This window comes from Ovis aries, chromosome 1 (assembly GCF_016772045.2).
Source record: "Ovis aries strain OAR_USU_Benz2616 breed Rambouillet chromosome 1, ARS-UI_Ramb_v3.0, whole genome shotgun sequence".
Classification (NCBI taxonomy): Eukaryota; Metazoa; Chordata; class Mammalia; order Artiodactyla; family Bovidae; genus Ovis; species Ovis aries.
The window spans coordinates 34073552-34094655 of NC_056054.1; the positions used below are offsets into that span (position 1 = coordinate 34073552).

The 21104-nt window shown below is 42.0% G+C and overlaps 1 protein-coding gene across 15 annotated transcripts in view; it reads left to right on the top strand.

Moving 5' to 3' along the window:
• FGGY (FGGY carbohydrate kinase domain containing) overlaps positions 1-21104 on the top strand; it is a 625499-nt gene that overhangs the window by 26617 nt on the left and 577778 nt on the right. For all 15 annotated transcript variants that reach the window (XM_012158173.5, XM_042248740.2, XM_012158100.5 and 12 more), the window contains 3 exons: positions 570-781; positions 12968-13079; positions 19207-19358. In XM_012158173.5, coding sequence (XP_012013563.3) covers positions 584-781; positions 12968-13079; positions 19207-19358 — 462 coding nt within the window. In that variant the 5' untranslated portion in view covers positions 570-583. The remainder of the gene's footprint in view (positions 1-569; positions 782-12967; positions 13080-19206; positions 19359-21104) is intronic.

Here is a 21104-nt window from a genome sequence, read left to right on the forward strand (position 1 = left end):
CATGGATGGAGGAGCCTGGTAGACTACAGTCCATGGGGTCGCAAAGAATCAGACACGAGTGAGTGACTTCACTCACTCACTCGTGTACTGTTTAAAGTGCTTCTTGGCACGTGATAGGTGCTCAGTAGATAGTTTTTTGAATGAATGGCTGACTGGGTAGGCGAGTTCCTTTTTAGCAGTGGCCATTGCCCTTTTAATTCAAATTCAGTGAGGAAAAAATGTATATCTGTTGCTTCCAGATTCTCAGTTCTACAACCCTTTGTTTATCCTCATTGTGCTTTTCATCTGATATCACAACTTTGTTTGAATAATGGTGAAGCTTGTAAATGCTCATCATCTGAGTCCCTCCAAAGAACAGAAACTCCGTGTCTGAGGCCACGCCTGCCTGTTCACCCACCACCTACCTCAGTGCCTGCTTGCACACTGGCAGCAATGAGCATCTTTCTTGGATTAATGAATAATCATCCAGTTTGTCAGCTGTGCCCCTTCCATTTCCACTTTCAAGATGTCCTGTGCTCGACTTTGCAGACCAGCTTTTTCTTCACGTGGTTTGGCCTTTGACCCCACAGGTGGAGGGATAGCAATGTCCGGTGGAGATGAACCCAGGAGCTACTATGTGGGCATGGACGTGGGGACTGGCAGCGTCCGAGCAGCCCTTGTGGACCAGAGGGGCACCCTCTTGGCTTTTGCAGACCAGCCCATCAATCAGTGGGAGCCTCAGTTCAACCACCATGAACAGTCGTCCGAGGACATCTGGGCCGCGTGCTGCGTTGTCTCAAAGGTATGGCCCTGACTCTGGCATTCTATCCTTGCACATGCTTCCTTCCCACTGCCCCTCTGTTGAGTGTCTCTTGTGTGTCCATCTGGTGCCAGGGACAACATAAGGGTAACTTTAGACACTGGCTTTGCCTTTTGGGAGCTCAGGGTCTGTGATGGAGACCAACAGTCAGCAGGGATATGACATGAGAGGTATGGGAACAAAGTGACTGTGGCTGGAGCTGAGGCTGGGGCCAACCCAGAGGGGCTCAGGGTAGACGGTGGAGGACTCGGAGCATGCAGAGGATTTGGTTGGGTGTGACTCTATGTGAAGATGTCACTGATAACCATAGCTCACCTCTACAGTGCCTTCAGGTGTGTCCAGTTCTGTGTAAAACAGGTTAACCTGCATCATAGAGGGGAATCCTTGCAATGGCTGTATAGAGGAAGTGCTATTAACACCATCATTTCACTGAGGCAGAAACAGAGGCACAGAAAAATTAGATAACTTACCCATGCTTATGCAGTTAGTAATTATGAAAGGCAGGGCTGGAACCTAAGCAGTCTGATTCCATTGCTGCACCCTGAGTCACTGGACTATCCTGCCTTCCAAGTGGACAAGTGAGGGGAACCTCTCTTGTTCAGAGGGAGCAACATACGCAAAGGCAAGGTGGGCTCTGAGAAAGGAAGAAAGTCGGGCAAGACCAGTGCATCTCTGAGTTGTAGCAGGTAGGCATTTTTCTTGAGTGGCCTTTGTTTGCAGTCAGCTTGCTGACTTGGAAAAAAGTGACGCTGGGTGAGAATTGTTCCCTTTTAGTTTTGCTTGACTGGTTTTATATCCCAGTAATCAGGAACGACAGAGATGTTTTTGTCTTTTTTTTTTTTTCCCCCCCAGAGGGAAAAATAAAGACCTGGATTCTGTCTTCTCCCTGTTTCTAGTTTAGTTCCTTAAATATTCATGATGGGCTTGGTAATTTGCAGATGGACAGTTCACCATTCTGTCCGTATCGATCAGTCTGTTTAAACTTTCATGAGCTCTGGGCTGCTGTTAGTGCCCCCAGAGAAGAAGGCAGGGAGAGGAGGCTGGGGGTGGGCAGCACTGGAGCATGATAGAGGAATAAAAGGGAGGCATGTCTTTTCTTCTGCCTGTTTAATTTTCTTCCTCCCTCCCCCTCCCAGCCCTTGCCTTGGTGAGAATCCTCTACTCTTTGCCCTTGGGTCTCCTTTGTCCTTCCAACATAGAGCCTTTCTTGCCATTAAGGAAATTGTCAAGAAGAAAATACAATCCCCTGATGAAAAGCTACTTTAAAACAGGTCTGCTCTAAGTACAGCTTGGTTTAATGCTGGATTTTTAATCATCTTACAGTGGCAGCCACCGCATTATCTGTTTGAGCCCCTTCAGCCATGTGAGTGCTCTGGGCATTTGTCCTTCTTGAGGCTGTGCTTCTAGCATGAACCTGGATGACACTATTGGGTCCTAGGCCCTTCTTCTCACATGGGGCATGGCCATGGGGCCATGTGTCAGAAGCCGTGGGATAAGCCTGACGCATCTGCTCATAGCTCATCGCTGTGTGAGGTTGAAGGAGGGAAGCATGTTTATATTGGAGAGTAACACGCCAGAGAGCACAAATTCTAGAACTGGACTGCCTGGATTGACATCCCAGTTCCAACATCTATTAGCTTGTCATCATGAAAAAATTACTTTTGGTTTCTTGCTTGAGTTTTATCATCTGTAAAATGGGAATGATGACTGTGCCTATCTGCTTTGGGTCGCTGTGAGGATTAAATGAGTTAATGCATACAAAATGTCATAACAGTGCCTGGAAATGAGTAAGCACTGTGAGTCCTATGGCGATTGCACTGGTGACAGTGACAAAAATGAGTAGATGATGGAGGAGAATGAATTTTTAAGATAGAATGTTGAAAAGTCAAAGTCAGTAAGGAAGGTACCTCATGGGGAATATTCACTCCTTTTCTGGTTAGAGTTCTTTCTATGTAAGATTTTGAGAAGCAATGGTCTGGGGCAAAGGGTGACATAAAATACATCCTGATCTGTCTTGTTCTCAAAAACTTAAGGAGCTCAAGAGCTTGAGAGCAGTTGTATTGTTTCCTTTTCTCTAAGTTGCTCACATTGCCTGAGATGGTTTTCCCTTAGTCAAATTAATAAAAACAACAAGAACAACAGCAGCAACAGTAACAATAGTTACCACTATTATCAGTAATAGTAATAATAACAGTAATCATGAATAATAATTAATAGTAATAGTAACAGTAATAATAATGATGATGGCAACTAACATTTCTTGGACACTAATTCTGTTCCAGGTATCAAGCTGAACACTTTATAACAATCACTCCTTGTTATCTACACAAAAATCTCTTTTTTAAAAAATTGAAGTATGGTTGATTTACAATGTTATGTTAGTTTCACATGTACAGCAAAGTGATTCAGATATATATATATATATATACACACACACACATACATATATATTCTTTTTCAGACTCTTCTCCCTTATTGGTTAGTACAAAATTATTGAGTATAGTTTCCTATGCTATAGTGTAGGTTCTTGTTTGTTAACTATTTTATATATAGTGAAAGTGAAGTCACTCAGTCGTGTCCAGCTCTTTGCGACCCCATGGACTGTAGCCCACCACCTCCTCTGTCCATGGGGTTTTCCAGGCAAGAATACTGGAGTGTGTTGTCATTCCCTTCTCCAGGGGATCTTCCCGACCCAGGGATCAAACCCAGGTCTCCCGCATTACAGGCCAACTCTTTACTGTCTGAGCCACCAGGGAAGTAGTGTGTATATATTAATCCCCAACCCCTAATTTAACCCTCCCTCACTTTTCCTTTTGGAAGCCATAAGTTTGTTTTCTGGTGTATTTCTATTTTGTATCTGAGTACATTTGTATCTTTTTTTCAAGATTCCACATGTAAGCAATAATATAGGTGGAATCTTTTGTCCTTTCCTACCTGGCATAGTTCACTTAGTAAGACAGTCTCTAGGTCCACCTTTATTGGTGCAAACAGCATTATTCATTCCTTTTTTTTTTTTTTTACTGAGTAATATTCCATCGTATATATGAACCACATCTTCTTTATTTATTTCTCTGTTGTTGGACATTTAGGTTGCTTCCATGTCTTGAGCTCTGTGTCATCGCCGATTTTAATGGCTTATGTTCCTTTTGGGGGGCTTCCCAGGGGCTCAGTGGTAAAGAATCTACCTACCAGTGCAGGAGATATGAATTCCATCCCTGGCTCGGGAAGGTCCTCCGAAGGAGGAAATGGCTACCTACTCCAGTATTCTTGCCTGGAAAATCCCACAGACAGAGGAGCCTGGCAGGCTACAGTCCACAGGCTCACAAAAGGGTCAAACACAACTTAGTGACTAACCATTTCTGTTGGAGCCACAAATCTTAATCACTTCAACAAGGCAAGAACATTGCAAGTTTAGTGTATAGTAACAGATTCCATTAGGAAGAAGAAGATAAGCTGGAGGTGTCATTTAGTCTGCAAATATTTATTGAGCACTACTGTGTGCTATGCTCTTTGCTAAGAACTGGTATATATATATGGGAGAGGGGGCTACAACAAGTTCTCTGCCTCTAAGGATAAAATAGTTAAGTTGCATGGGAAAAAAATATCCACAAAGTCAACAAAGTGCCATTCCCCCCCCCCCCCCGCTAAATTGTACCAGCTGTATGAGTAATATATACTTCGAGAGAGAGAGAGAGAGCAGAAGGAGGAGTCATACATGTGGGATTGAGCAATGATGTCACCCTCCTACCGTTCATAGAACCTGTATGGTTTGCAAAGCATGTTCCTATCCACTTGATTGTCTTAGGAGGTGGGTAGGGGAGGGATTGTTCCTTCCATATTATAGTTGAAAAGAACAACTGGGATCCAGAGAGTGAAGTGAGTTTTCCTAAGTCACCCAGGAAGTGGGTGATAAGCCCGAAGTCAGGTCATATCTCTGCATTCCCTCCGTCTCCAACACCCCATACCTTCATCTTTTGTTTAGATCGGCACTGGAATGTAACCTCCTCCTAAATGTCCTTCCCCTCTGTGATTTTTCTCCTTCTTGAGCTGGAATGACATTTTAATGCTAACTTGACAACTCTTCTATAGCCTCAAACTACTCTTAAGATAGAACTCAGAATTCATAACATGGCCTCCAGGCCTTGCATGGTTTGGTTTTAGCCTGCTCTTCTGGTTTATCTCATGGTCCTTCTCTTAGCTCTTCCACCTACATTTTCCTTCTCTCCTGTCTTCACACATGCAGTGCTTCCTCTCTTTCATACATATTCTCTCTTCTTCCTGTACACTCTTCCTGCCTACAGCCAACATATTTCACTCCCATACATCCTTAGATCCATAATGTCCAATATGGCAGTCACTAGCCACATGTCTTTTCATACTGTTCATGGGGTTCTCAAGGCAAAAATACTGAAGTGGTTTGCCATTCCCTTCTCCAGTGGACCACATTTTGTCAGAACTCTCCACCATGACCCATTCATCTTGGGTGGCCCTACACGGCATGGTTTAGTTTCATTGAGTTAGACAAGGCTGTGGTCCATGTGGTTAGATTGGCTAGTTTTCTGTGATTGTGGTTTCGGTCTGTCTGCCCTCTGATGCCCTGTCTCAGCACCTACTGTCTTACTCGGGTTTCTCTTACCTTGGACATGGGTAAGAGCAGCTTCACAGCTGCTCCAGCAAAGCGTAGCTGCTATTCCTTACCTTGGAGGTGGGGTATCTCTTCATGGCCGCCACTCCTGACCTTGGACGTGGTATCTCCTCTCGGCCACTTGCCCTCCAGTGCCATTACTTTGCCAACAAATGTCCATCTAGTCAAGGCTATGGTTTTTCCAGTAGTCATGTATGGGTGTGAGAGTTGGACTGTAAAGAAAGCTGAGTGCCAAAGAATTGTTGCTTTTGAGCTGTGGTGTTGGAGAAGACTCTTGAGAGCCCCTTGGACTGCAAGGAGATCCAACCAGTCCATCCTAAAGGAGATTGGTCCTGGGTGTTCATTGGCAGGAGTGATGTTGAAGCTGAAACTCCAATACTTTGGCCACCTGATGCAAAGAGCTAACTCATTTGAAAAGACCCTGATGCTGAGAAGGATTGAGGGCAGGAGAGGAAGGGGATGACAGAAGATGAGATGGTTCAATGCCATCACCAACTCAATGGACATGAGTCTGGGTAGACTCCGGGAGTTGGTGATGGACAGGGAAGCCTGGTGTGCTACAGTCCATGGGGTCACAAAGAGTCAGACACAACTGAGCGACTAAACTGAGCCATGTGTCACCATTTACCTTTAGTTAAAATGAAGTGTAGGTTAAAATTCACTTTCTGGAAACACTTTTTTTTGCACAGGTTTCTACAAAGTCAGCTTCTCAGGTCCTTCGAGTGTTTCCTCAAATCTCACCTTTTTTGCAACTGTCTGCCTTCCCCGGCATTCCTGATTCCCCTGACATCACTTTCTAGTAAACTGTACATACACTATATAATTTTTTCAGTTTATGGCTGTTGTCTGTCCCTACAATGTAACCTCCAAAAGGGTAAGGAATTAAAAAAATTTTTTTTTCTTTCCATTGCTTCCCAAATACCCAGAAGAGTGCATAGCATGACCTTAGAAGGGGCTTGACAGTATTGAATATTTACTGACTAATTGAATGAATGAGTAATTGAATTGTGTAGGCAATGGGGACTGATGGGCCTGAGGGAACTAGGGATTTCATAACCTCATGCATACCCCCAAAGCTGACAAAAGCATTCAAATCAAGAATTAAAATAATACAGAACCAGCCACATGGAACTCTGTTGAAAACTGAATTCTGTGAGGCCCCAGGCCTTGACCCTTGATTCAGATATAGCTAAAGATAAAACCAGGTATGCCTCTGACCCTCCAGTTCTCAGTTTGGAAGATTTCTGAGGAACGCTGTCTCCCCACCCAATATGGCAGAGCCTGCTGATTTAAAACACATGCAGGATTGAACTGGTTCCCACAGTCAGAACAAAGCGATGCACAATCCCTTCCCCAAATATTTGTTTGCTGCCCCATAGCTACGAGTTGACAGTTGCGAGACATGGACCAGGTTACAGAATGAAGTTGCAGAAATCTCCTTCTCTGGAAATTCTTGAGCAGAGCAATGTGCTTTCTCTCTAGCCGAGGAAATTCCCTTGATGCCAAGTTGTTGGGGTGAGTTTACTAGCCTGCTTTCTTCTTCCATTAATGAGAGTATAAAAAAATCCTCAGGTCAGCAGGTCAAAGTCCCAGGGGCCTTCTGGGTAGTGTGACTCTGACAGCCATCTCTCTGAGATGGTTTAGCTGGGGGTGGGGTGGAGGAGTTGTGGTGGGGGGTCTCAGTCATGATAAACATGATCATAAGGTATTTCCATATAAGGCTGGGCAAATGACAGTGGCTGCCTAACCAAATCAGGTTTAAATGCATGTCACAGTTTTCTCTCCAGTTCTTTGTGATAGGTTTCCCTTTTAGAGATGGAGACGCTGAACCTTTGTTGCTGAAAAGCCATAATTAGAATATAGAACTCTGTAGGTCTTCAGAGGGGATTCATAAAATAGATTGAAGAGAATATTTTTTTTTGCTTCTACTGGAAGGTCACCTTCACCACAATTCTTAGGAGGATTCGAGTTTAATCTTTCAGTCATTAATCCTGTGGTTTTTACATGTGATTACATGACACAGAGAGCATGCTATACTTCATACATAAGATTCCATAAACACAATTAATGAAGCGTCAAGTGAATTTTTCCATCCTTCACATTTCCTACAAAGGTTGATTGGTTCCAAAGCACTTTCAAACTAATTGACACTTTTGATTCTTACCTGTCTCTCTGTCAGGAACCTGAGGCTTGTAAAGGTGATGATATTAGTGCAAGATTACCTGAACTGGGTGTTGTGACCAGAAGCTGGTGCTTTTGATACCATAGCGTATGCTCCATTCTCCTGCAGAGCTGCCTTTTTGTATTGAGTTTTATTGCATTTTCTACTTGTTCTCTCCCACTTCCTCTCTTGACTAGAGATCTTTTGTAGGCCTGTGTAGGATGGGATTGCTTAAGTCAGGCATGCGCTCTCTGGGCACAGAGACCAATAGGGCTGCATGACAGGTAGAAGTTAGGGCTGGTTTATGCATTGACAGATTGAGGCTCCATGAGTTCAAAGACTGGATGTAATTAATTTACTCATATAATGGCAGCTACTTCTTGTGCACTGATGTTGGGCTAATCACACCTTATTTTGCTGAATTCTCCTAACATCATTCAGTTCAGTTCAGTTCAGTCGCTCAGCTGTGTCTGACTCTTTGCAACCCCATGAATTGCAGCATGCCAGGCCTCCCTGTCCATCACCAACTCCCAGAGTTCACCCAAACTCACATCCATCGAGTTGGTGATGCCATCCAACCATCTCATCCTCTGTCGTCCCCTTCTCCTCCTGCCCCCAGTCCCTCCCAGCATCAGAGTCTTTTCCAATGAGTCAACTCTTCTCATGAGGTGGCCAAAGTACTGGAGTTTCAGCTTCAGCATCATTCCTTCCAAAGAACACCCAGGACCAGTTTCCTTTAGAATGGACTGGTTGGATCTCCTTGCAGTCCATGGGACTCTTAAGAGTCTTCTCCAACACCACAGTTCAAAAGCATCAATTTTTTGGCGCTCAGCCTTCTTCACAGCCCAACTCTCACACCCATACATGACCACAGGAAAAACCATAGCCTTGACTAGATGGACCTTCGTTGGCAAAGTAATATCTCTGCTTTTGAATATGCTATCTAGGTTGGTCATAACTTTTCTTCCAGGGAGTAAACATCTTTGAATTTCATGGCTGCCATTACTATCTGCAATGATTTTGGAGCCCAGAAAAATGAAGTCTGACACTGTTTCCACTGTTTCCCCATCTATTTCCCATGAAGTGATGGGACCAGATGCCATGATCTTAGTTTTCTGTATGTTGAGCTTTAAGCCAACTTTTTCACTCTCCTCTTTAAGAGGCTTTTTAGTTCCTCTTCACTTTCTGCCATAAGGGTGGTGTCATCTGCATATCTGAGGTTATTGATATTTCTCCCAGCAATCTTGATTCCAGCTTGTGCTTCTTCCAGCCCTGTGTTTCTCATGATGTACTCTGCCCATAAGTTAAATAAGCAGGGTGACAATATACAGCCTTGATGTACTCCTTTTCCTATTTGGAACCAGTCTGTTGTTCCATGTCCAGTTCTAACTGTTGCTTCCTGATCTGCATATAGTTTCTCAAGAGGCAGGTCAGGTGATCTGTATTCCCATCTCTTTCAGAATTTTCCACAGTTGATTGTGATCCACACAGTCAAAGGCTTTGGCATAGTCACTAAAGCAGAAATCGATGTTTTTCTGGAACTCTCTTGCTTTTTCCATGATCCAGCGGATGTTGGCAATTTGATCTCTGGTTCCTTTGCCTTTTCTAAAACCAGCTTGAACATCTGGAAGTTCATGGTTCATGTATTGCTGAAGCCTGGCTTGGATAATTTTGAGCATTACTTTACTAGCATGTGAGATGAGTGCAATTGTGCGGTGGTGGGCGTTCTTTGGCATTGCCTTTCTTTGGGATTGGAATGAAAACTGACCTTTTCCAGTCCTGTGGCCACTGCTGAGTTATAGTCTAAGTAGTAGCTTTGCATAACCAAGGGAGCTGGCTTTTTGGCTTCCTAAAGTCGCAAGACTAGTCAGTGGTGGAGCCAGGTTTCAAGCTCAGGTAGTCTTCCCCAACACCATTGATATTAGCCACTACCTAGTGATTTCCAAGCCAACTTGGAAGGACATTCCAGGGCAGAATTGACCATGCCTATAAATGCTGTAGATATGATCCAGCAAGACAAGGGGCCTGGAAGGACTGAAATTGTGTAACCTGCCTTGGATCATGTAGCCAGAGTGACAGAGCTAGGATTTGAAACCAGGTCTTGTGTCTCTTTGTCATGAATTTAAATGCTCCTCATGCTCTTCATTGGTAGGACTGATGTTGAAGGTGAAACTCCAACACTTTGGCTACCTGATACGAAGAGCTGACTCATTTGAAAAGACCCTGATGCTGGGAAAGATTGAGGGCAGGAGGGGAAGGGGACGACAGAGGATGTGATGGTTGGATGGCATCACCCACTCAGTGGACATGGGTTTGGTTGGACTAAGGGAGTTGGTGATGGACAGGGAAGCCTGGCGTGCTGCAGTTCATGGGTTGCAAAGAGTTGGACATGACTGAGCAACTGAACTGAACATGCTCTTCTAATTCTAGATGGATCAATGTAGTAAAGATTTACAGGGCGTTCACCTGGTACTGTTGGGCAAAGATGTTTCCTGGAGTCACAGGTGGGTCACTGGCAGTGTTCTTCTGAGGACGCATGCCCTGTCTGCAGGATAAGTCTCTCGGGCAGGCAGGCAGTGTGGTGGAGTAGGAAGAACCTAGCCATTGACTGGCTCTGAAACAGGATTACATTCAAGTTCTCAGTCTCTGGGATGTGCTTGCTCTTCCCTTCTCTCCCCAGTCTTCTATTTACTCTTTTTATGAAATGAAAATACTAAATGTTTCCTCAGTAGGCTTTGTAAGGATTAAATAAGGTGATGCTTGTAAAGTATCTGGCACACAGTAAGTGCTCAATACATGATGACATTTTATTATTTGTTGTTAGTATTTGAAAAAAATGCTTTTCCTTGTTGAAAATATGTAATAGTTGTGTGTAGCTCTTATTTAAGGAACACATTCAAAGTAAAAAATAGAGTCCTAAATGACAAGTCTGGCTTTCTATAACAGGGGAAAAGAAGAATTGTACATTTTATCTCTTTAAATTTATTTAAAATTTTTTCTTTTTACTTTTTTAATGATGATGGACACATTTGAATTGATTTTTGTGGGGTTTAAAAGGTTATTATCTGTTTTAAGTTTCCGGAAAATGTTAATGAATATAATCACTTGTGCTTTTTCACAAAAGGAAACTGTGGAACAAAAATAAAAAGATAGAATTAATAAATCTGTTATTCTACAACTTAAAAAATTACATGACAAAGTGAAAAATCTCCCATCTCCTCCAGCTGTCATTTCTGCTCTCAGAGGCAACCGTTAGTAACAGTTGTATATGCTTTTTCTTTTTTTTACCTTATTAATGTACCATGGATATATTTCCATTTTTTGTGTTTAATAGCTCAGTTTTTTCAAAAATATTTAACAGCTTGAGGTATAATTTACATACCATAAAATCATCAATTTAAATGTATAATTCCATGATTTTATTAAGTTTACACCTTTGTATAATCATCACCATAATTAAATTTTAGAACATTTCTTTCTACTTCTAAGTGAAATTCGCTCAGTCGTGTCCATCTCTTTGCTACCCCATGGGCTGTACAGTCCATGGAATTCTCCACGCCATAATACTGGAGTGGGTAGGTGAACCTTCTCCAGGTGTTCTTCCCAACCCAGAGATCAAACCCAGGTCTCCCACATTGCAGGCGCATTCTTTACCAGCTGAGCCACCAAGAATACAGGCGTGAGTAGCCTGTTCCTTCTCCAGCAGATCTTCCCAACCCAGGAATCGAACCAGGGTCTCCTGCATTGCAGGCGGATTGTTTACCAACTGAGCGATCAGGGAAGCCCACAATATTTCTGTTTAAGCCCCAAAGTTCTTTATGCCTGTAGTCAGTCCTCAGCCCTCGATAGATAATTTTTTCTGTCTTTATAGTTGTTCTTTTCTAGAAAATTTACATAAATGGAATCATGCCACATGTTTTCTTTTGTGTCTGACTTTTTTCACTTAGTGTAACGTTTTTAAGGTTAATTTATGTGGTTATACATATCATTGTATGGATATACCACACTTGGTTTCACCATTTGGTTAAACCATGATGAATATTTGATTTGTTCCCAGTTTTAGGGTATTTTGAATTTTGCTGCTGTGAATAGTCACATACAAGTCTCTCTGTTGATGTATGTTTTTATTTTTCCTGCTTGGATACCAAGGAGTGAAATTGCTGGATTGTGTGATAAATTTAATTGCACTTCGTGAAATAGCTGCATTGTCTATCTTCTTGTTATTGTGTTGTAAGTGTTCTTTATATATTTCATATGTGTCTATTATCAGATGTATGAATTACAAATATTTTCTTCTAATATTTAGCTTATCTTTTCACTATCTTGTTGTTTCTTTTAAAGAGCAAAATTTTAATGAAGTCAAATTTATAATTTTTTTCTTTCATGAGTCTTGCTTTTTAATAAATCTTTGTCTAGCCCATGTCATAAAGGTTTTCTCTGCAAGGATTATAGTCTTAATTCTTAACATTTGGGGATATGATACATTATACAGTTAATGTTTATGTATGACATAAGATAAAAGTCTGAAAGTATGGGGTTTTTTGTATGTGTTTGGTGGGAATGTTTTAGGTACAGTTTTATTTTTCAAGAAAGATTGCTTCTCAGTTTCTTATGTGACTTTGGTTAAGTTTTATTCCCCTCAAATAGTTGTTTTTGATTATTTTGTCCAGTTTTATGTTTTTATTTTGTTAAGCAGATTTGCCAACTTCTTCATACTCCCAAACCCAGAATATGCTTCTGTACTTCTTTTTTTTTAATGGTGTAGAAAATTCTGTTTTATAGGTTTATTTAATAAAATAGTTTTCAGTAATTTTTATATTCATAAACAGTTAACATTGGTTTATATAATATTTTACTTATTTATGCTAATAATTCATTAAAATAGTTTCCTAGAAGTGGGATTTCTGGGTCAAAAGTTATATATGTTTTTAATTTTAAAAATACTATATTCTTCAAAATCTGTACTAAATTATCACATTGTTAGAATATAAGGAAGGCCCACTTCTCACTGTCTTGCCACTATTAATACTATATATTTTTAATTTTTACATTTTGCCAATAAGCAAGATAAAGAGTGGAATATTTTTATTTGCATTTATTTAATTTTAGTGGAGTTGGGAATCGTTTTATATACTCTTTATATACTGTTTGTTTCTTTTATGAAGTGACATCTCATGTCCTTTGCTTAATTTCCAATTAGATTGATTGTCTTTTTTAGAATTGATATATAGAATATTGTGATATTGAGTTTTTATCTGTTTTGTTGTAAGTACTTTATTCATTTCCTTCTAGTCATAACTGTTGTAAGTCTTTTAAAAGCCTGTATTGTAATTTGTATTTTGTTTATTTGTTTTTAAAACAGAAAGTTGTACAAGGGGTCAATTTACACCAAATCCGAGGGCTTGGGTTTGATGCCACATGTTCTCTGGTTGTTTTGGATAAGCAGTTTCGTCCTTTGCCAGTCAATCGTGAAGGTAGGACCGTTTCTGTCTCTTTTTCTGGTACTGGGAGACTGGCTGGGGCCCAGGGGGAGCATGAGATCAAGTGTCTGTTATCGCCATGAGTGAGATGTACGAATGGAGCATGGGGACCAGAGATCATGTCCCTAGAGGACATGTTGGACAGCAGTTAGTAGGAGAGGGGTGACCTTAGAATTAGGTGGATTAGGAAGAGACTCTGCTGTCTAGGGTACAAGAGCAACAGCAGAAAGTTTGATGTAGGATGGACATGGACTCATTAGCTCAGAGTGTGTAGCCTTGAAACAGGTAAGTGGTCTGGGCCTTTCCAAGGAAGGCAGCCTGGAGTTGCTTATGCATATGAATTTCACCACCACGTTCATTTGAGTGGATGAGTCAAGTTAATTTAAAGGAAATAGAATAAGACAGGTAGAACCGTATATCACACAGAAGAAGCTGGAAACAAATGGTCTCTATTTTCAATAGTCAGACCAAAGATGTTCCCATTGAATGATGTTGTTCTAATAGACACCTCATGAGTACTATAATGAGCTGTTTCAAATGTTTAAGTGCAACTTTCACCTACCATCAGAAAATTTTCATGGATGAGTATGTGCCCTTTTGGGATACTTTAGCCAGTAGTGCTAGCACTGAAGTTGCAACCCCAAAAGTCAGGTAGGTGATGGAAGTGAGTAAAGTGGGCCAAATTTGAGAAAAATAACAGCACATGTGCAGAGATAAATTTCAACTGATATTTATCCTTTTAATGGGTGGCAGACATTTGGGAGTGGTAGAGACTATGGCACATTGGAAATTGCATGCTGCATCTAAAGGAGTGTGGCTCTCTGCGTTTTCAGTTGGCTGTTACCAGCATAGGTATCACAGCATGCTTTGGGCTGTGTTAAAAAATCCTTAGTAGTGGGCACTGCGTAGTAGCACCTTTCTTAAATGGTGGCTGTAGACACTGGGGTACTCTGAGATACTCTGAAATCGGAGTCAGACAGTTTCAGATCTTAACCCTGCTACTGCTGAGCGGTGACACCTTGAGTGAATCACTTAACCTCTGCATGACTTGGTTTCATCTCTGAAAGGCTTGGAATAATGAAACAGCACTTTGCTGTGAGAATTAAGTGAGAGACTGATACCTGATTGTTTAGAAAAGCTTCTTCCATCCAGTGATGAATTCTTTAACTTAGGAGAATGTGTTCCACTCATTCCTATGGACCTGATGCATGGAATGGTGATATTTATAAATGACATGCCCTGAAGAAGTATGCAAATGGGCGAATGATTAGAACACAAGTAGTAATGGTGACCATCTTTTATTCACACACATTTTTTCTAATCATGTCACATTTACTAGCACTCCTTGGGTGCCGATCCCTGTCTTACTAAGTGATAAGGCTTCAAAGATGAATACAAGTGGTCCTTGTTCTCAGTGGCCAGCCACTGGCTCAGTTGGCATTGTTCTGGTCCAGGAGCGGCCCCTGTCTGGACCACTTCAGAGAGCAGAGACCCAGAGAATGGGACTGAACCTGTGCACTCAGCTCTGCAGCAGCAAGCCCTCTCCAGCCGTGGAGCAGGCCGCCTGGGGAGGCTGCTGGGGCTTAAGGAGCGGTCAGGTGATGTTCTGTCAGGGATGTTGTATGAGACATTCTCATTTTGTATGGAGCTTTAGATGCTAAGAGCCCTAAGTTCCAAGGACTCTATACCTCTAATCTGCTAAAATATATGGTTTTAAACTCTGGTTGCAAGTTAGAATTAACTGGAGATCTTTTGATTATCAGTTCATGAGCCTCACCCAGAGTTGTTTTTATTCAGTTGGCTTGGGTGAACTTAGGCTATTAGTGTTTTTATAAAGTCTTCTCAATAATTCTAGTATTTGGAGAATCACTGGGTACAGATGAATGAACAGCTAAAATATTAGGAACAAGAACATTTGAAATGGAGGAAGAATTCTTTGTTAAATCTGCTTATACAAGCACCCTCAGATACCATCTTTTCTTCTCAGTGTAGGTAGAATTGCTTCCTATTAACAATTAAAAGGGTATGTAGGAAGCTACCCTAATTATAAGTGTTGAAAATATTGGGTAATTAGGTTGCAACCTATTAAAGAAAAGAGTAGCCAGGTTGCAACTGTAATTATAAGTGTTGAAAAAAATTATATTCCACCTAAAAGGTTAAAATGTGCCCATTCATCAAATGAACCCAGCTGCAGGTGCCCCTTACCAGTTTCTTGCCTTTCAGCAGGTTCTGTTAAGGTTAGATTTTATATGCAGTGGATTAGCCTGTGTTGGAAAGTGAAATTCAGAGTTTAAGGATGAATTAAAGGTTCTTTAGTGACTTGTCCTTACCTAGCAATGACCCATTCTTGATTGGTCAATTGGAGTAATTGTGGAGTGGGATCAAAAAATAGCTATCACCATTAAAACCAAGGGTTTCTGAGGTGGTGAGTGGTAAAGAATCCACCTGCCAATGCAGGAGACACAAGAAATGCAGGTTCAGTCCCTGGGCTGGGAAAATCCCCTGGTGTAGGAAATGGCGACCCAATCCAGTATTCTTGCCTGGAAAATTCCATGGACAGAGGAGCCTGGCGAGCTACAGTTCTTGGGGCCACCAAGAGTCAGACATGACTGAGTGCACACGGACATTAAAACCAAACCCCCAAGACTGGCAAAGTTTACCATCTTTGGATGGTAACCAAAAAAAAAAAAAAGAGAGAAAAATTCCCAAGTAAACTAAGTTCAGTAGTTTAAGGACACTGACCTGTGTGATAAAATCATCTCATTGTTTGGTTTCTCTTCCTTTGAAGGTCAGAGCAGCTCTGGGTTGGATCATGGTGCCATTGCTCTGTGGTTCCTGCCTCTGCAGCCCGCCTGGCCCAGACCGTGACTCTGGGTGAACCATTCCAGCCACAGGAGCTCTTGGGAGGGAGAGGAATTGAGGGTGATAGTTTAGGGCCAGGGAGGAAGTTACTGCCTAGGCCACTCTGCAACAGAAACCTCATGTTTCGATGGTTTTCTGACCTAGTCATTTCCTTCAAGTATCCCTGGAACACCTGTGAGGCATTCGCAGTATTAATTGAATGAGTACAGGGGTGAATAATTTGCCCAAGGGTAGACTGTGTAACCCTAATTCTTCTCTGTTAGATTGCTTCCAATTGTATTAAATATGATGCCGTCTTGGGTCTGTGCTCTGTTGGTCTCACATGCTGTCTCTGCTGTGTGGTCCCTCTTCCCTCACTCTTTCTTCACCTGCCTACCCAGTGACCAGTCATTTCCAGAATTAACCAAAAGCTTTCCTGCCTGTCGGAAGCCTCAGCTTTCGCTACCTGGGGCCTTCTCTGTGCCCCTCCTCTTCTGTGTACCATGTCCAGGTCTTCTGTCCCGTCAGTCATTACTACATACGGCCTGTTTTGTCCGCTTACCCTCCTGCTCCATAAGGGCAGGGTCTGTGGCACACTCTTCTTGGTATCGCAGCACCCAGCACTGTGTCTGGCATGTAGCAAATGGTTAATAAAAGATGAAGTGAACTTTCAGTGGAGTCTACAAGCGCTGGAAAGATTAACTTCCATGTTGTTGTCTATAATGAACATTATTAATTAAGAATCATAATAAATAGAATAAAGTAGCTGATTCTGCACAATCTTCATTTTGTCATTCTGAGCCTCTTCATGTAGAGCAGTAGTAGCTGACCCGTCTGTCTTTACAGTTAATGGTTTAGCAACAGGTGTTTTTGTCTTAAAGCAGCTGCAAATACATTCTATACAATATTGAAGATGAGCTACTGATACCATCCTTTTCAACACCCACACACACGTGTGCGTGCGTGTGTGTGCGTGTGTGTATGTGTGTGTGTGCGTGGGTGTGTGCATGATATGTGTTCACACACCCACATTCTGATTCCATGATGATTTTTGAATAGGACCTGGACATTAGTATTTTTTAAAGCTATCCCTGGAGAAGGCAATGGCATCCCACTCCAGTACTCTTGCCTGGCAAATCCCATGGACGGAGGAGCCTGGTAGGCTGCAGTCAGTGGGGCCACTGGGAGTTGGACACAACTGAGCAACTTCACTTTCACTTTTCACTTTCACGCATTGGAGAAGGAAATGTCAACCCACTCCAGTGTTCTTGCCTGGAGAATCCCAGGGACCGGGGAGCCTGGTGGGCTGCCGTGTCTGTGGTCGCACAGGGTCGGACACGACTGACGTGACTTAGCAGCAGCAGTAGTAGCAGCAGGAGTTTCTAATGTGCAACTAGGGTTGAGAGCCAGAGCTGTAAGTGGTTTTGTTATGTAGTAGAATCCACTCAGCCCTTTATACAAAATCTTAGATGTGCCTATGGAAGGTTTCATGTACTTTCTTTTATTTTCAATATGTTAATGTTGTTTGAGGAGCTTTTTGGGACCTGAAATCTCTCTGGTCAGGCAAATCAGTGATTGAAGCCTTGGCTTATTTCAAAGATGACCTAATTTAGATATTTTCTCAGGTTGACTTTTTTGGTTATGTTTTAAAAATTCTTTTTCAAATATATGGAAGCATAAGGAAAATAAGATAACAGCCTCCTACGTATGTATGAGGATAAACAGATGAAGTTTTATCATATTTGCCACAATTCTTTTTTTTTTTTTTAAGAAAAAACCACTTTAGTCCATGCCCTCCTCCTCTCCTCTGTCCAGCAGGTGATGGTTCTGCTGTAGTTGGTGTTTACACTTTTCTTCTGTGCTTTTATCACAAGTGTGTATACCCACGACAACAAACAATATATATTGTATTTAAAAGTACCCCGACTGGTGTAGCTCAAGTTTAAACTTGTTTTACTAATTTATTTATCCATTCTCTGCACAGATCTACTTTCAAAACACATTTGTGCCTTTCTCAGCCATGAGAGAGCAGGCAGGTCTTCAAGCCTGAAGGCAGTTTGTCATTGAAAATGACCTAGATCTCAGAGTTGTTGTTAAGATTAAATGAGATAATGTATAAAAATGTTTAGCACAGGTCTGCCAACACACACACACACACACACACACACACACAGAGCTTTATAAACATTTGTTCTTAGCAAAATTATATAATAGCTGCAGTTATTTTGCCAATAAATAAAATAACACATGAAGTGCCTGGCTCAGGTCCTCTGGAGTCCTTTTTCTCTCTCCCGTTTATAATCTGCCAGGTATATTCATTGCTGTTCTCTGCATTTTGCCATGGGAGGGGGCATGTGGCATGCAGAGGGCTGTGAAGAGTAGTGACTTGCCCATCACTGCAGTATGAATTAACAAGGCTGGGGGAGGGCCAGAGGAGCAACTAGGTCCTCTGTGGGCTACAGGGTGTCAGAGGCAGGAGGCGGACTTCCTATAAAACATTCCTCTTGAGGGTCTGCTATGCGACAAGTATGTGCCATATCTTTATGCACATTATCTTTTGTTCAATGAGTGAAAAATCTCAGTTAATCCATCCAGGCCTGGTTGTCCCCATTTTATAGAGAAGAACACAGGCTGAGAAAAATTCCACAACTTTTTCAGTATCTCTGTACTGAAAGAGCGTTCCATGTTAGGTCTGCTTGGTTCCCCAAATGGAAGGAAAATACTCCAGTGTTTCCCACGCCACAAAACCAACCATGTGAGGAAAAAGCACTTAAATTAACTAATTTTAATTAAAGTGACTAGAGGCAGTGAGACTGTAAGCAGATAATAGCTGTTATGTAGATGTAGATGATAATTATACCTGAAATTATATGTCCTGATTTCCAGGAGGCATACCTTAAAAAACTGAAGTATTGTTTAGGCTTATTTCATTGGTTCTTTGCTTGAGTATATGTCCAGGAAAGTTTTTCTTAGATATAAGGGATAGGAGAGGGGGAAAAGTTGAGAGAATGAATGGCAATACTGTATAATTAATCAGTGAATCATGACTAGGTTTTTGCGTAGACATTTAGCCTTGGAACTATATTCAAAGAGTTCATCTCTTGAAGGGAGATTGGAGGTTTGGGTGGGATGTACTAGTCAGTGCTGGTGGTATTCCCTGTTGATGTATGAAATTACAGAAGTGATTGTGAAGATTTCTGCCCTTGGGAATCCACAAACACCCCCTTGAATTAGAACGACAAGGATGTAGCAGTGTCCTCACTTTCCTTGTTTTTGCTAGGGGATTCCCATCGAAACATCATCATGTGGCTGGATCACCGGGCGGTCAGTCAGGTCCACCGGATCAACCAGACGAAGCACAGCGTCCTGCAGTACGTGGGGGGCGTAATGTCTGTGGAGATGCAGGCCCCGAAGCTTCTGTGGCTAAAAGAGGTGAGTGCACAGGCTTGGGGAGAGATTGCTAATAATAGCAGAGGATTCCTTCTAGGGAATCTATCCGTACCAGGCACCCTGCTCAAGTCTGCTGTGTTGGATTTTTCCAGCAACTCTCAGAAGGTTGATCCCATTTTATTGATTCAGTAGCAGTTAAGTCATTCTGCTTAACTCATACAAGGCACTATGATAAGTATTTGATGGGGATTATCTCTTTGAATCCTAACAGCAACCCTATAAAGTAGTTTTTTTTTCTTTTTTTGCATGTGTTTTGTAAAAACTAAAACTAATAGAGATCCATCAGCTCACCCTAAGTGACTTAATCTTATTAGCAGCCACCCCCTAGTTTTCTTTTTCTTTTTTATGTGTTTTGTAAAAGCTAAAACTAAGAGAGATTCATCAGCTCACCCTAAGTGACTCAGGAAGCATGCAACAGAGCCAGAATCTGAACCTAAAACCAACTCTGAAAGTGATTTTTCATAACAGCCAGTGCTCTACTGCAGTTCACAGGGGTTAATTACCATTTGAGTTAGAAAGTGGCAGAGCTGGGATTCAAGTCCTGATCTTCTAATGGGAACATTCTCTGCATACTTTGAGCCCCCAGTGATTAATGTTTGACCTTGGTGGCATTTTACGGAATGCCTTTCTCATCTCACCTGAACTTCAGTTTCCATGTCCTTATATGATAAGGTGATCTCTGGACAAAGCACTTGCAGGTGGTTCCCATTTCCAGATGTTAGGATCATTTATGAAGTGCGGAGAATGGTGATGTCAACTTAATGGTTCCTGGTAGATATGGATGCATGAGAAAGTTCAGGTCCTCTGGGAACTGTAAGGACTTGAAAACCTGTAGTGCTCTGGTGAGAAGAGAATTCATCTAAGGGTAAGACCTGCAGTGATTCATTTACTGGCTCTGGTGGGTTGGTTCTTCAATTACTCAAATGTGGGGTTGGGGGAGTTTCAGGGTACTGAGAAGGTGTCCTTGGATTGCCACCATGGGGTAGAGAGAGATGAGCACAAAGGATATTGATAATTAAGGCAGGCTTGGGTTGTTGCTTGTTTAGTATATTGAGCTATTTTGTAAGTTTGAATTTGCAGAAAGATGTCTGTATTTGCTAGGAGTTTGAAAATACAATGTTTAAGGAGTCGGGGTTTCAGGATCCTAATTCTGACTCTACTAGCATCACACTGTGTGACTTTGAGCAAAGCAATTCTCATCCCAGGCTTCACTTTTTCCATCTAGAAGGTGAGTGAGTTGAACTGGGTCACTTTGGAAACTGGATACCAAAATATCCTGAAATAGAAATCAGATTACTAAACTGCCCTGCACTGCCCCCACACTCTATTCTGTGTTTGATAGGCTTTAATTAATTTCATTCTAGCAACCTCTGCCTGCTTGATGGCATAAGAAACTGAGGCTGAGAGAGAGGGTTATATGACTTCCCCAAACAGATGATAGAGCCAGAATGTAAACCGGTGTCTCCTGGTCTCTAATCCCAGCTCATCCCATTTGTCATGCAGTGCTGAAACCCTCTTTAAAGCTTGCCTGTCCAGGAAGTACCAGTAACAGGGGTGGTGGTGGTCTTTAAGCCAGCCTAAACATGGCACAAAGGAACAGATGGGTTGGCCATGTCACCCTTGTTGGCCATAGGTGAGGAACAGCCATTCTAAATTAGGTGAGGAGAATGGGACAGGTGGCCATTGGTGCAATACCAGCATCTTCCTGACACCTGGTTTGTAGCCAGC